The following is a 15,771-nucleotide window of genomic DNA, read 5'->3' on the forward strand; positions in this document are numbered from 1 at the left end:
TCAGCCCCTCACCCAGGCTGGCCAGGCACCCCAGTGGGGACCCCCACACTGAAGGGGCTGTGGCCAGCCTGCAAACAGCCATCAGCTCCTCACCCAGGCAGGCCAAGCACCCCAGCGGGACCCCCACCCTGAAGGGGCTGGGCCAACCTGAAAACAGCCATCAGCTCCTCACCAGGGCTGGGCAGGCACTCCTATATAATAAAAGGGTAATATGCAAATTGACCCTAACAGCAGAAAGACTGGGAATGACTGGTCACTATGACACTCACTGACCACCAGGAGGCAGATGCTCAATGCAGGAGCTGCCCCCTGGTGGTCAGCATGCTCCCACAGGGGGAGCTCTGCTCAGCCACAAGCCAGGCTGATAGCTGCCAGTACAGCGGTGGTGGTGGGAGCCTCTCTCGCCTCCTCAGCAGTGCTAAGGATGTCCGACTGCAGCTTAGGCCTGGTCCCTGCTGGCAAGTGGATATCCCCCAAGGGCTCCCGGGCTGCCAGAGGGATGTCTTACTGCCAGCTTAGGCCCGATCCCCCAGGGAGTGGGCCTAAGCCAGCAGGTGGTCATCCCTCAAGGGGTCCCAGACTGCGAGAGGGCACAGGCCGGGCTGAGTGACACCCCCCACCCCCCCCGCCAGAGCGGACAAATTTTGTGCACCGGGCCTCTAGTTTTTTTTATAAACATTGCTTTGAACTCTATGTCTGATAGGTTCCTTGCCTCCATCTCATTTAGTTCTTTTTCTGGATATTACTTCTTTTCCTTCATTTGGGGGGTTGCTTCTTTGTCTCCTTATTTTTGCTGTCCTTTTGCATTTGTTTCTAAGTATTAGATAAAACTGTTAATGCTTCCCAGTCTCTTTGGGATAGCATTATGTAGAAAGTGTCTTGAGGAATCCAGTGGTGTAGTCTCTTGGTTCACCTGGATGCTCTGAAGGAATGCTCCTTGTGTGTGTTATTTGGGCTCTCCTGTTGTAACTGGGACTTGATTGTTGATGTCCCATTTGTGGGAGGGATCGCCCCTCTGACCTGTTGCCAGTGAGGTTCAACCCCAACATTGTTGTGCCAGCTGTTTGTTATACAGGTGCCAACAGAACAGAATAAGACACATCAGGAAAACCAAAAATACCACAAAAATCAAATTATTCAATGTATCAACAACAGGAAAGTCTAAAAAGGAAAAAGAAGAGAAAGCAAAACAAAGAAAAAATAAAAAGAATACTAAAAGACACGTGACCCAAAGATTCAGAAGGGATATAAAGAAAGAGAAAGAAAGAAGACAAAAAAAAAATATGGCTACATGGAAGCAAAGAGAAAGCTTAAAGAAGTAGTATAGGAGGGAAAAAGAATGGAAACAGAAAATAAATGAAATAATAATAATGAATTTAAAATGTAGTGATAATGGATATAAGATATAGATCCAAAAAAGTAAAATGGGAAAAAATGAGAAAAGAGAGAAAAATGAAGTAAGAAAAATTAATAACAATAAGAATAGACAAAAGTATAATAGAATCAAAGGGAAGAGAGGAATTAGAGATATGCAAGAAAAAAAGAAGAATTAAAATATGGAACAAACAAAAAACAAAAAGTCCACTTACAAACCGAAAAACAAAACCACACACATTCACACACTGCTGTGATATTGAATCTGGTCCCTTGGTGTGTCTAACCTGGTCCCTATGGTGTAGGTCACTGTCCCTTTCTGGCCCTGGGCAACCTGATTGAGGTCTGAAGTTTGAAGCCCCTAGTAGTCCAGTGGGCAGTGACTCATTAGCCCAGAGGCTGGGTCTGCCTCCAATCATATGCCTTAATTGTCCCTGCTCTGAACTATACTCCCTTTCCCCAGGGAGCTGGGCTCTGTGGAGGTATCCTGGTCTTGGCTGGACTTGTGTTGGAGGTGGTACCAGTACCTTGTAGGACGGAGTACTGGGCACTTCCTCTCTTTCTAATGCCTCTGCTCTATCTGGTTTGCTGGCACCTCCTCTCTGTCAATTGAAGGGGCACAGATTTCCTTCCTTGGACTGTTCCTCCTTGCTGCAGATTGGGTCAGAAGTACCTGTTTTGCCGGTAGGATAGAGGGAACTCCCCTGTGTTCCAGGTGGGAAGGGCTGATCTCCCTCCTGGACCTACTGTCTAGCCCCCTTTCTGCTCACCAACACATGTTCCCACAAGAAATAAAGGGCCCCTCAGATTCAATGTTAAGTGTGTCCTTCCACACCTGTCCAGGTCTCTAGATTACTGTTTTCTATATCAGTAATTCACTCCTCTGTCTGGTCAGCTCTATTGCCTAACCTTGCTAGTTCATTATTCTTTGTTTTTATGATTTCTTCAGCTGCAGAATTTATGTTTTGTTCTCTTTTAGTTTCAGTCTCTTTGGTGAATATTTCTTTTGTTCATATATTTTATTTCTGAGATCACTGAATTGCTTTTCTGAGTTTTCTTATCCTTGAGTTCTTTTAGAACTGCAATCTTGAATTCTTTGTTATTTAAATCACAGTGTTTCCTGTCTTAAGTTTATTTTCTGGAGATTTTTAATTTTCTTTCTGACCTCCCTTGTTACCTTGGTTATTCATTGTACTTGATGGATTATTTCTCTGCCTGCGCATTTGTGGGAATGAAAACTTTTTAAAAAAGTATTTGACATTAGTGTTTAGCAGGTTGATAAGTAGATTTCTTTCTTTAGTTTTACAGTAGGTGGTGCTAAAGCACAAGTTTTTATTTTCTCTGCACTGCTGGGGCTTCTAGGATCTTTGTGCAGCATTATAGCCTGGGCCTTGGAATATTCCTGGTATTTCCTGAGGAGGTGGGGTAACCTTGCCCAATCTGAGTCCTGGGGCAGCACTCCCATGGATTCAAAGTGGTGGGCTGTGGGTCTTCTGAATGTTGTCAGTGCTTCATTCAGGTAGCCAGAAGCTGCCAGTCAAGCTGTTCTGTCTGAGTTGACCCCAGCTGCCTCAACCTAGGACCTAGTTGTATAGAGATGGGTGCAACAGGGTTTGGTGGGGAAGTGGTTTCATGAATCCAAGGTTCTGCTCTTCCTTGTGTAATTAGCTACAATGACTACAGACCACTTACTCTGGAAGTTTTTTCAGCCCTTTAAAGATCTTCCAAGTAAGGATTTCTGCCTGTCAGGCAGGCCACAGGTGTGGGCAGGTTCCCGCATATGAGAAATCCTTTGTCTGGTACTGGCTGGCTGTGGTGTTCTTTGACTTTGCACAATTTCTCTGCCCCTGACTCTGGGCCCAGCCTCAATGTCTGTCAGCCACTGAGGCCCCATTGCTGTGTCTGCCCTTCCTTTTTGTCCAGTGGTGATAGTACTTCACCCCTTCACTATCAAGAAGCCTCCACAAGTAGTGCCCAGAACTTCCATCTCTGTCTTGTCCCCTCCCTCTCCTGTCTCCATTGTTAACTGAGATGCACCCTTTAGATGTCTCAATGCACAATGTGTTTCTGTGTTATCAGGGAATCAATCCTTTGTTGAATTATAGCTGTCCAATTTATAACTTTAAGGGGAGAGACCTTGACTGTCATGTATTGGCTGCCATGCTGCTAACCAATACTTTTTATTTTTCTCATAGCTATTGCTAAGCATGGCCATCCCTCTCTTAAAATAATAATGTCATATTTATTTTTTTTTGGTTCTATACTATCTTGCACTTGGTTAGTACTTAATCTATATATACTACAGGCCCGGTGCACGAAATTTGCTCACGGGTAGGTTCCCTAGGCCTGGCTGGTGATCAGGGCTGATTGGGGCTTTCCAGCTGCCGGCCGGGGCCTTCCTTCATTCTGCGCCACCCCCTAGTGGTCAGTGCACGTCATAGCAAGTGAACGAACTCCCCGTCTCCTGGTCGAACTCCTGAGTGGACACTTTGCATATTAGCCTTTTATATCTATAATAATAAAAGCATAATATGCTAATTAGACCGGACGTCCTTCCAGATGAAGCCGGGGCTGCGAGGGAAGCCCAGGTCCCAGGTGCTGGAGAGAAGCCTGGGTCCCGGTTGCCAGAGGGAAGCCGGTAATGGTAGCCAGGTAAGGAAGGCCTACTCTTGCACTGATTTAGTGCCTCGGGCCTCTAGTATATAGATAAAAGCCTAAGCGACCGCTCGACCCGTAGCTATGACATGCACTGACTACCAGCGGGCATACGCTCAATGCAGAAGCTTCCCCCTGGTGGTGAGTGCTCTCCCACAGTGGGAGCTCCGCTCAGCTGACCAACAGGCACCAGACCCTGGGCTCATGGCTGTTGAGCGCCGCTGCGGCAGTGCGAGCCTCTCCCGAGGACACTCCTCCTACATGCCCCTCCCCCATACGGACCAGGATTGGGACTGACTGGGTGCGAGCCTGTGGCTGCTTTTCACTCATGGGTGCACGGGTATCGCCCTAGGGCAGGCACACGGAGACTGCAGTGGAGTGGCAGCAAGTCTACAGAGCGATGGCAGCGGCAGGCGCAGTGGGGCTGGGATGAGCAGGAGCAGCGCTGTGCCCAGCCTGGCTCGGGCTCTTCCCTGGCTGGCTGCCGCTTTGCACACTAGTACATCCCTCAGGGGATGTAGGACTGCCAGTTTCGGACAGTCCCCGCAGGCCAGGCAGAGGGACCCCACCGGTGCATGAATCTGTGCACTGGGCCTCTAGTATTTGTATAATGTAGGAATATCAGCGGTGCAATTAAATTAAACTCAGGCTGTACTTTTGGTATAGAAAAGTAAATAATTTTATAAATTGTTTTTGTTTTCTATCTGAGGGTATAGAGTTTTTCTGCAGCAGTATCTTCCTTAAATTCCTAGATATTTTTTATAAATAGAAATTTAAGGAATTTAGGGGAAATTGAAAATGGAATTTATATATGTACATGCATACATATGTATATCCTATATAATAAAGAGGTAATATGCAAATTAACCCTCACGCCCTCACAGTATGGCTGCCTATAACCAGGCCGACAGGGACGTTAGTGAGGGACCACCAAATGACTGAACAAGCAGGCTGCGTGGGGCGATCAGGCTGGCAGGGGTGTTAGTGAGGGACGACTGAACAAGCAGACTGCATGGGGCGACCAGGCTGGCGGGGGTTCCGTGAAGGGTGACCCGGCCGGCAGGGGGGCAGTTAGGGGCGACCAGGCCAGCAGGGGGGCAGTTGGGAGCAACTAGTCCGATAGAGGTGGGCAGTTGGGGGCGACAGTTGGGGGTGACCAGGCCAGCAGAGGGAGGCAGTAAGAGGTGACCAGGCCGGCAGGGGGGGCAGTTAGGGGCGACCAGGCCAGCAGAGGGGGGCGGTTGGGGCAACCAGGCTGGCAGGGGGGCCAGTAAGGGGTGACCAGGCCAGCAAGGGAGCAGTAAGGAGCGACTAGGATGGCAGGGAGGGGGCAGTTGGGGGCAACCTGGCTGGCAGCGGGGAGCAGTTAGGGGTGACTAGGCCGGCACACAGTCAGTGAGGGGGCGATCAGGCTGGCAGGGGGGCAGTTAGGGGTGACAAGGCAAGTAGGCAGGTGAGCGATTAGGAGCCAGCGGGCCAGGATTGTGAGAGGGATGTCCGACTGCCGGTTTAGGCCCGATCCCTAGGATCGGGCCTAAACCAGGAGTCGGACATCCCCCGAGGGGGCATGTATTGGAGAGGGTGCAGGCTGAGCTGAGGGGACACCCCCCCACCCATGTGCACGAATTTCATGCACTGGGTCTCTAATATATGTATAATATCACTGTTTTTATTTACTCATTTTTCTATTACATTTTTAAAAATGGAACTGTGAAGTTAAATGAGGAACTTTAAACATTTTGACAGAATCCAGCATCATTTTATGTGATTTTTATACAGCAGACAAAGAAAACTTATTGAAATTACTAATTTTATTCTGATTTTTCTCGTCAGAGCCTAGCATAGTGTAGGCTCAATAAAGGCTTATCTAACTGAACTTGAAGTATCTGGACTTGAGTATAACCTCTCATAGAGTCTTCTGTTGGATTGTGGAAGAAATGTGGGTACTGATAAAATTAGTGGATCACAAAGGGTCATACATCTAGAAGTTGCCTGGCATCAAATATCCTTCCTTCATGAAGCCTTCTCAGCCCCCAGCCGCTCCTCTCTGCTCACTGGCACTTTGCCCATTTTCTCTTGTAACCCAGGTCCTGAGGTGGTAAACTAGTAAGTTATATGCCAAGATGAATGACAAAGAGCCCAGAAGAGGATACAAAACTGTTTTCAGAGGTCATATTTTTTTCACAGATGCTGCTCAGTCATAGTTTCTAAATCTGAGTCAGTTCCATTACACAAGCTATGTATTCCTTGGAAGGTGTTTTGAGTAGTTTCTTTATATAAGGAATTGTTGTATATATTGTAGAATTTACCAAATTAATTGTACTTTTTTTGGTAAAATACATTAATTTTAGCAGAACTTTTTATCAGAGGCTTAATTTGTCTTTTCTATTGAGTAATGTACAACAAAACCATTTGCCAAGAGGTATTATTTTTGTCATTTTAAAAATAGATTTTAGTGTTTGATTTTATTTTTTGGACTTTAGTGTTTTTAATTAAGCCACCAGACATTAAAAAAAAAAATTAGAGCCTCTTTATCCTCAAATCTCGTAAAAATTACCTTAGATCCTTAAAAACTAAAGCAGTTTGCAAAAACGTAGAAAGTACCTGGAGGTGTCTGTATTTTACTAAGGATGTACTCCTCATTTTGGTAGGTATTTTGGACCAGTCTGCTGTGTGGGTTGATGAAATGAATTATTATGATATGCGTACCGACAGGAATAAAGGAATTCCTCCCTTGTCCCTACGTCCTGCTAATCCACTTGGCATTGAGATTGAAAAGTGAGTACCCTTTTCTCTTCAGTTTTTTTTTGTTTTTTTTGTTTTTGTTTTTGTTTTTGTTTTTTTCAGTTGGTAAGAAGTTTTATATACTTAGTCAAACTCTGGAAACATCAGGTTATTTCTGAAGCCTGGTCAACTTTGCTGCCAATGAAGTTCCCATTATTGAAAACTTTGACACAAACAACTTCTCTCTTTAGTTTTTTAATTTACATTTTGTGAAGAAGAAAAATATATTTTAATCACTAATACTTATTTTTAATCTCTAATACTTTAAGAAATCGAAGTATAGGTGACATACAGTATTATATTAGTTTCAAGTTACAACATAGTGATTTGATATCTATATATACTTGCAAAGTGATTACCATGACAAGTCTAGTAACCTTCTGTCACCATACAATGTTATTTTGATGTTCTCTGTATTCCCTATGCTGTACATTACATCCTATGATTTATTTATTTTGTAACTGAAACTTTGTATACCTCTTAATCACTTCACGTTTTCTGCACATATCCCCAGTCTTCTCCCCTCTGACAACCATCAGTTTGTTCTTTGTATCTATGTGTCTGTTCTATTTTGTTTATTTAGTTTTTAGAGTCCACACATAGATGAAAGCTATTTGTCTTTCTCTGTCTGGCTTTTTCACTTAGCATAGTACCTTCTAGGTCTATCTATGTTGTTACAAGTGGCAAGACTCATTCTTTTTTATGGCTGAGTAATATTCCATTTTTTTTAATCCTCACCCGAGAATATGTTTATTGATTTTAGAGAGAGAGAGGAAGGGAGGGAGAGAGAAAAAGAAACATTGATGTGAGGGAGAAACATTGATCAGTTGCTTCACATATGCATCTCAACTGGGATGGAACCTGCAGCCTTTTAGTGTATGGGCCAATGCTTCAACCAACTCAGCCACCAGGCCAGGGCTCCATTGTGTATGTGTATGTATATATACACCATATCTCCTTTATCCACTGTCCATTGATGGACACTTTAGGTTACTTTTATATCTTGGCTTTTGTCAATAATGCTGCAATAAACATAGGGATGCATATACTGTTTTTCATAGTAGCTGCACAGTTTACAGTTCCATAGCACTTGTTATTTGCATAACTAGTACTTTCAATAATAAGAGAATTAATGCATTTTCTGGAGTTTGTAAGTTTAAATATTTAGATGGTACTTGAAATAAAAGATTTTCCATGTGCTTGGTATTTTGGGAAAATTTTTAGAGTAATTAAGCCCATTGTAATCTTTCATTTTGTTTTAAACCTTTGCCTATAATTCATACTTAATTTAGACTTACTTCACTAGAATTGTGGCAGGTGATCTCTTTCAAGATGTCTTGTAATCAAATCTAGAATTTTCTTAATCCCTAGAATAATGTTTTTAGTAACTTTTATAATTAGTACCTTTATCCTTAAATCTTACTTAATCACTTCTTCTAACACCTTAATTGTGTCTTATTTTCTCGTCTTAGTGATTCTGCTTATGAAGTGATGTACAGTGTGTTTCTCTATAAACACTCACTGAAGGTGACAGATTTGTTGTTAACATTTTAACCATAGCTCTATTTTAGGTTTTTCTACGAATGAAGAAAATTCTCCACTAATCTGTATATTTAACTTTGAAGCCTACACTTGAACATCATTAGTAATTCAAATACCAAGCTTCTTTTTCACCTGCTGGGGTTTACCCCTAGCTGAGAAGAAGGCATTAAGTGTTTGTCTTGGGACATTATCATGTGTTGAACCATCCTGGGGTGTAACAGCATTGAGTGAGCTTGGGCTGTTCTAGGTCACATCTTTGAAACTCTTTGGCTGTATGGGTCATTCTGGAGCTGTTTTAAGGATTTCAGTGCTCTATAAGTTAAGAGTTTAAGAATCAAGAAAGTCCAGAAAACAATGCTAATTGCTAGATATTTATTTGAGCACAGTTCAAACATGAATAGATTTTGTAGTTTATTATAAAACTTTTAATGGCCTGCTTCAATACTCTCAAAAGCCAGTTAATTTCATTCCAAGGTCTACCACAAAAGAAGTGTAGAGCAGGAGGGCCCTTTTGATTGTTCTTTCATAAAGATCCATTTTTATATATGGGCACAGGAGTATAAGAATATCGTATGAATTTTGTACAACTGTAAGACAAAACTCTCAAAGTTAGGTTCAAGTTAGATGTTTACTATAATAAAATGAATTTCTTTAAATTTAATTTGGCATAAAACCTATCCCCTCTTTTGATCTTTTTACTTTCTCATGTCCTCTTACCTTTTGTCTTTATTGTTCCTGTTATTGCTGTTACCCACGAAGATGTTTGGCTTGAACTCTCTCCAATAGTATTTTTAAAAATATGTATATTTTTATTGATAACAGAGAGGAAAGGAGAGGGAGAGAGAGATAGAAATATCAGTGATGAGAGAGAATCATTGATCAGCCCCTCCTGCATGTCCCACACTGGTGATCGAGCCTAAAACCCAGGCATGTGCCCTGACCAGGAATCGAACCATGATCTCCTGGTTCATAGGTTGATGCTCAACCCCTGAGCCAAACTGGCCAAACTCTAATAGCATTTAAAAAAAACGGGTTTCAGAAAAATAATACACATTCCTTTGATAATTTAGTGCCAGGAATAATGGCACTAAAAGTACTCAGCTCTTTAAAATTTTTCTTTTCTTTGAGAGGTAGTCCAATTTAGTCTGGAGACAAACTCTCTCAGTTTAAATCATAGCTCTAGCACTTATTGGCAGTATGCTTTGAGCAGGTTATTTAACTTCTTTTTGCTTTAGTTGGAGTGCCTGTGTTATAAGGTGCTTGTGAGGAGTCAGTGAGTGAATAGTGCCTTAGAATGGTGTCTCGCTCATAGCAAGTGTTTCATAAATGTTAGTCATTATTACCACGATTTTTTGCTCTTCATGTACTACTCTATTCAGCTTTCTACCACTTAGAAAAAGAAACTCTTTTTTAATGACTATTAAGATGTTAGGATAATAAATTGTATTTAAATCTTAAGAGAATATTATGTGTTGTAATTCAAAGAGAGCTTAAATCGTGATAAAATTAGCAATGATATTTATTTTGAGCTGTTTCTTAAGTTTGAGTAATAGTAACTCAGCCATCAGCTAATTAAAGGATAGTTTTTGAAAAGGTAAAGACATGATTCATACATATATAAAATGAACCATGTGTCAGAGCTTTCATTAGTTCATTAGTTAATGGGAAAACCAGTTCAAAGTGAATTCCACAGAACGTACATGAATGCTAAAAAATGCAAAACTGGTCACTTCTACTGCATGGTAATTAGTTGCATCTTCACTTGACAGGTCTTTCTATGGCCAGGGATCTCCACTCACCATCAGTCCTCCACAAGTTAACTTCTGTTGTTTTTTTTTTTTGTTTTTTTTTTTTAACAGAATTGGAAAATAGAGACAAAGAAAGGCAAAGATATCTCTAGAAACAGGAAACACTGGGAGTGCCCTCCAGACAGGGAAAGGAAATCCAGTAACCATTTTTCTCTGTTTAAAGTTTTTATAATTTTCCCACTCGAAAGAAAGAAATAGACATACGAGGAAACAGGAAAATAAAGGTGAAAGTGGGAAGAGTTATATAAACCAAGAGAAGAGAATGTTTTTGATCAGAAAAATGCTCAATGTATTTTTAAATACTGTCAGAAAGAATGCACTTATTTTATTGAACTTTGACCTTGGATAGAGAGGTCTTATTTTAGAAAAAGAAGAGAACAGGAAAGGAAAAACATATATTATAACACTGTTGGTATAGGTTTCATTTCCCTGATTCATTATATTTTAGTAAAAGCTTTGATCTCCAAAGAGAATGGTGTTACATTTAGATTAGAATCCCTAAGAGCATTTTTAAACTGTCTCTCTTATTTCTGCTTATTAATGTCTTTTGGAGGTTTCTTTTATAATTAAAAGGCTGCAGAGGACCTATTTTTAATATTTTTAAAATGTCATTAGAGAAAAGATTACAAGGTTTTAATTTTATATTACTTGCTTGTTGAAATATATTAATAGAGAAGTTTTAAAGAATTATGACTGCCTGTTATAAAATACTCTACTGTGATCCTAATGGATTATCAGATTAAAGTGTTGATAAGACCCCCTTTGGAAGATGAATCAGCTCCTGGGAATTGCATCATGAATGTTTATGGAAATTATCTTCAGCTGAAAGTCATGTACAGTGTGAAACAATGAGGGGTCCTGTAGGGTTGGACAGTTCATCTGAATATGAAAAAGCAAGTGAGAATAAGAGTATATAGTTTTCCTGTTACAATTTGACTTTCCAATAAAAAGAAAAAGTGACCACTTTTCTTGCTACATGTGTGTCAGAATTTAATAAATATTTTATTGGTGTACCTAACATGTATATTGTCCTATTTCAGCACACAAGTTTAACAACTGGCATTTAGTGGCCTGCCTCCACTGCTAAGTTGTTCATATTCCTAAATTTTTTTTTTAAAAATATATTTTATTGATTTTTTACAGAGAGGAAGGGAGAGGGATAGAGAGTTAGAAACATCGATGAGAGAGAAACATCGATCAGCTGCCTCCTGCACACCTCCTACTGGGGATGTGCCCGCAACCAAGGTACATGCCCTTGACCGGAATCGAACCTGGGACCCTTGAGTCCGCAGGCCGACGCTCTATCCACTGAGCCAAACCGGCCAGGGCACATATTCCTAAATTTTTAACTGATGTTTTGCACACATGGTGCCTTGATACTTATAAAAGTGTTACTAATTGCCCAGAAAAAGATAACTTCACTTTGAACTGAGACTAGGATTTGCTTGTAAAAAGTACTTGAGGATATGTTTTAGAGATTGGAAGGGGGAGAGACAGAGAAATATCGATGTGAGAGACAAACATTGATCAGTTGCCTCCTGTATGCACCCAGACTACAACCTTTTTGGTGCTTGGGATGACACTCCAGCCAACTGAGCCATGCATCCAGGGCTATTTATTATACTGATTGTCACAAATATATGTGTTCTTTGCATGGTTTAGTGGAGACAAACTATTTAAACTGAAAAAGAAGGTAAAATCAGGTTTATATTAAATAAAGCCTTTAGTAGTTTTCCTCTCTTAAAAATAACATTTGCCTAATATGAGGATATGTATAAATAATGTTTCTAGAGATAGTATATATTTGGGAGTGAGGGCATAAAAATAGAGCTTTTCCTCTGTTTTTGTATAATCTCCAACTTTTTTTGTGAAACTGTTACCTGGGAATGGCTATCTAGAGTAGTCAATTGGTGTACCACTATTACCTGTTTTATTTCCACACTAGAGGCCCGGTGCATGAAATTTTATGCACTGGCAGGGGGCGGGGAGGAGGCGCCTCAGCCTGGCCTGCGCCCTCTCGCAGTCGGGGACCACTCAGGGGATGTCCGACTGCCGGCTTAGGCCCTCTCATAGGCCGGAACCCCTTGCTCCTTACAGCCCGGCTGAAATAAGAAGCCGAGCTCGTGGCTGGCAAGCACAGCAGTGGTGGCGGGAGCCTCTCCCGCCTCCGCGGCAGTGCTAAGGAACAGTGACCTAGGCTTTTGGCTGAGCGGCGCTCCCCCTATGGGGGCGTACTGACTTCCTGCATTGAGCGTCTGCTCCCCTGGTGTTCAGTGCACGTCATAGTGACTGGTTATTTCGCTGTTCGGTTGATTTGCATATTAGGGTTTTATTATATGGGTTGGGCTTTATAGGCAAAACAAATCTGATTTTCTTCTCTTCAATTTGGCTTTCCAGTAAAAAGAAAAAGTGACCACTTTTCTTGCTACATTTAGAAAACAAAGAAAGGTGGCTAAATAATTCTTTGCAAGAGAGGAGCCTTGGATAAATTTACCTTTTAGAAATTTCACTAAAACAAATTTGTGGGGTATGATAAAGTGCTTAAGTCCAGAAACTATATCAAACTGAAAAAACAACAAGAAAACAACAACACACAAGCAACGAAAAGCAAGTTCATAGTATTTAATATACCAGAGTGAAAACAGTGGTGCTAAAAATTTAATAAAATAATTGTGTATAATATACACATTCTCAAAAGAACTATATAAACCCTCTCTTACTGGGGTTAGCCTCCCCCACCTTTCTTCTTTCCATCTGTCAAATCACGAAAACATGTTCTGTTCATGAAGACGCAGAGTAACACAACTGCAATCAGGTCTCCATGTGGGGTGGTGAGAATTTTTCTCAAAATTACTTTTATTTTACTTGCTCATGGGTCATTACTGCAAATTCTTCTCATACTTGAAAGTGAAGCTGATATGTTAAAAACATTGTTGTTAGTTTTATCTTACCATTCAGTATATGTGGATCTTTCCATGACATAGTCTTAAACATTTATAGGTTTAGATTTAAATCTGCACTTATACTACTGTCTAACAGAAAGCATGTATTTTAGGGGTGGCAAGAGTTTTCAGCTACTGAAATATTTGTGATTGTTTAATGAAAAGGTTTCATGAATTTACAATAGAGTATATGGTGCTTTTACTCTCCAATTCCATGTTATTACATTTAAAGTGTAGATTTAGTTTGAATTACTCAGAATTCACCTATTGACTTGTTAAGCCATCACTTCACTTGGTGAGTTAGACCCTAAAGTCCTGTTATTGTGAGTAAACTTTTGCTTTTTAACTATCCATTGACATAGTGCTTTTTCTTACCTAGCACTGTTCTTAAGACCATTAGCAATTTTCCACATTCTAAAACAACTTTCCCCCTCAGTTTCTAACTTTCTAGATTTGTAGTTGTGGTTTTATTTTATACCTAAGATTCTCTGGTTCCTTATTTGACAACTAGAGGCCCGATGCACGAAATTCATGCAAGAGAAGGCCTTCCTTTTCCCGGCTGCTGGCACTGGCTTCCCTCTAGCTCCCAGGACCCGGGTTTTCCTCTGGCACCCAGGACCTGGGGTTCCCTCCAGCCGCAGGCAGGCATCCGGAACCCGGGCTTCCCTCGCAGCCCCGGCTTCGTCTGGAAGGTCATCCAGAAGGACGTCCGGTCTAATTAGCATATTACACTTTAATTATGATAGATAAGAATACCAGGTTCAAATCTTGACTATTAAATGCAACCTCTCTGAGGCTATTTCCTCACTGTAATATGGGAATATATAACATAGCTCACTATGTTGTTATGAGGATCAAATATAATGATACTTAGGAAAATAGTCTATAAAATATAAAACATTAAGTATAAAGAATAAAAACAACAAATAACGTTTATGAGCATTTGATCTGTGTCAGAAACTGCTAAGCCTTCCACATGCATTATCTATCATCCTTAAACATTCCTAAAAGGAAGATGTTATGATCCCATTAGTCTCATGATAAATCGAACCATAGAGAAGTTACATTACTTTACCAAAGTTACACAGACAGCTCTAAAAGTTCAAGATTGAACCCAGAGCCTGTGTTCTAAACCACTACTTACTACTTTTGCGCCCATTATAAATACTTTGATGAGTCATCTCTGCTTTTGCAGATAAGTTCCTCATAGAGCTCCATTGCTTTTGGCATTGTCATTTTTTTCCCCCCAGATCTTCTATTTCACATTTATTTTGAGGTGTTTGTGTAAAAGGTCAGCATATTTAAACATATATTTTGAAATAGAATATTGACTCAGGATGCCTTCAGCTGTAAGTAAAAGAAAATAAAAATTGATTTTGGCTTAAACATAAAGATTTATTTTCTCATAATATACAAAGTCCAGAGATGGTAGACTCCATGATAGTTTGATTCAGTGACGCAGTAATGTATGTTACCAAGATGTAAGGAACCTGGGTTTGCTGTTCTGCTTCCCTTAGCATAACACTGATTTCTTTTATAATTGCAAAATGGCTTTAGCAATTTCTAGTATTGAAACAATAGTTATCTCTTATATTAAAGGCCTATGGCAGTGATGCTGTAACGCCATCACAACCAAACGAGCAGCAGCTCTTGCAGCAGGTGAGGCGGGGAGCGAGCTACTAGCGGTGGAGAGCTATGAGCAACAGAAGGCAGGGCAGTGAGCTACTAGCGGCGATGGGTGGGGCGGTCAGCTGAGGCAAGTGGAAGCGAGCTACTTGCGCATGTTTTCGTGCACGCAGGGCCTCTAGTATACAATAAAAAGTAATTTCTAAAGGCAGGATGATGCTGTGTCTTTTTGTTTCTCCTTAAAAGTATGGAGACTTTTCTTCCTTGAAGTGACTGTAGTAGATCTTTTCTCAGATGTTATTGGTCAAAACAACATCTCTCAATAATAGCAAGAGGAATGTGATAAGAATGATTGGCATAGGATAGTTGGCATTTATTCAGTGAAGGTACTAATGTCAAGCTATGTGGGATTGTTTTGTTTGAGAGGCTAGAGAATAAATGTTGGTTCACTAGTCAACAGTGGACTTAATTGTGTGATTTGGGGCAAATAATTTGACATCTCTGTGTTAAGATTTTGTCATTTTTAATATAATTCTATCTTATTTTGTAAAAATATATTTGTATTGATTTCAGAGAGGATGGGAGAGAGAGCTAGAGAGATAGAAACAGAGTGATGAGAGAGAATCATTGATCTATTGCCTCCTGCACAACCCGCACTGGGGATCAAGCCTGAAACCTGGGTATGTGCCCTGTATAGCAATGGAACCACTGTGACTTCCTTGTTCATAGGTCAACGCTCAATCAATGAGTCACAGCAGCCGGGCTCTGTCTTATTTTTGTCAGTCTGATTCCTACTGTAGGTCTTAATATTCTTTTTCCAATTTAAATATACACTGAGTGGCCAGATTATTATGACCACCTGACATTTGTAGGCAAATTAGCTATAATTTCACGCTGAAGTTGCTAAATAGGGAAGCAGGTTGTTAACCACGACAGTAGAAGTGATTTTTTTTTCTGAAGATATGAGTAAACAACGCGATTTAACAGCCTTTGAACGTGGGATATATTTGAACGTGAGTGGCCAGATTATTATGACCACC

At 40.8% G+C, this 15,771-nt stretch overlaps 1 protein-coding gene across 6 annotated transcripts in view; it reads left to right on the plus strand.

Annotated features, from left to right (window-relative positions):
* Positions 1 to 15,771, plus strand: part of EXOC2 (exocyst complex component 2) — a 286,986-nt gene that overhangs the window by 72,066 nt on the left and 199,149 nt on the right. For 5 of the 6 annotated variants that reach the window (XM_005869533.2, XM_014542312.1, XM_014542313.1 and 2 more), the window contains exon 4: positions 6,681 to 6,807. The exons of the other annotated variant lie outside the window; for it this stretch is intronic. In XM_005869533.2, the coding sequence (XP_005869595.1) occupies positions 6,681 to 6,807 (127 nt within the window). The remainder of the gene's footprint in view (positions 1 to 6,680; positions 6,808 to 15,771) is intronic. 6 annotated transcript variants of the gene reach the window in all.

This window comes from Myotis brandtii, unplaced genomic scaffold (assembly GCF_000412655.1).
Source record: "Myotis brandtii unplaced genomic scaffold, ASM41265v1 scaffold298, whole genome shotgun sequence".
In the NCBI taxonomy this organism is placed as follows: domain Eukaryota; kingdom Metazoa; phylum Chordata; class Mammalia; order Chiroptera; family Vespertilionidae; genus Myotis; species Myotis brandtii.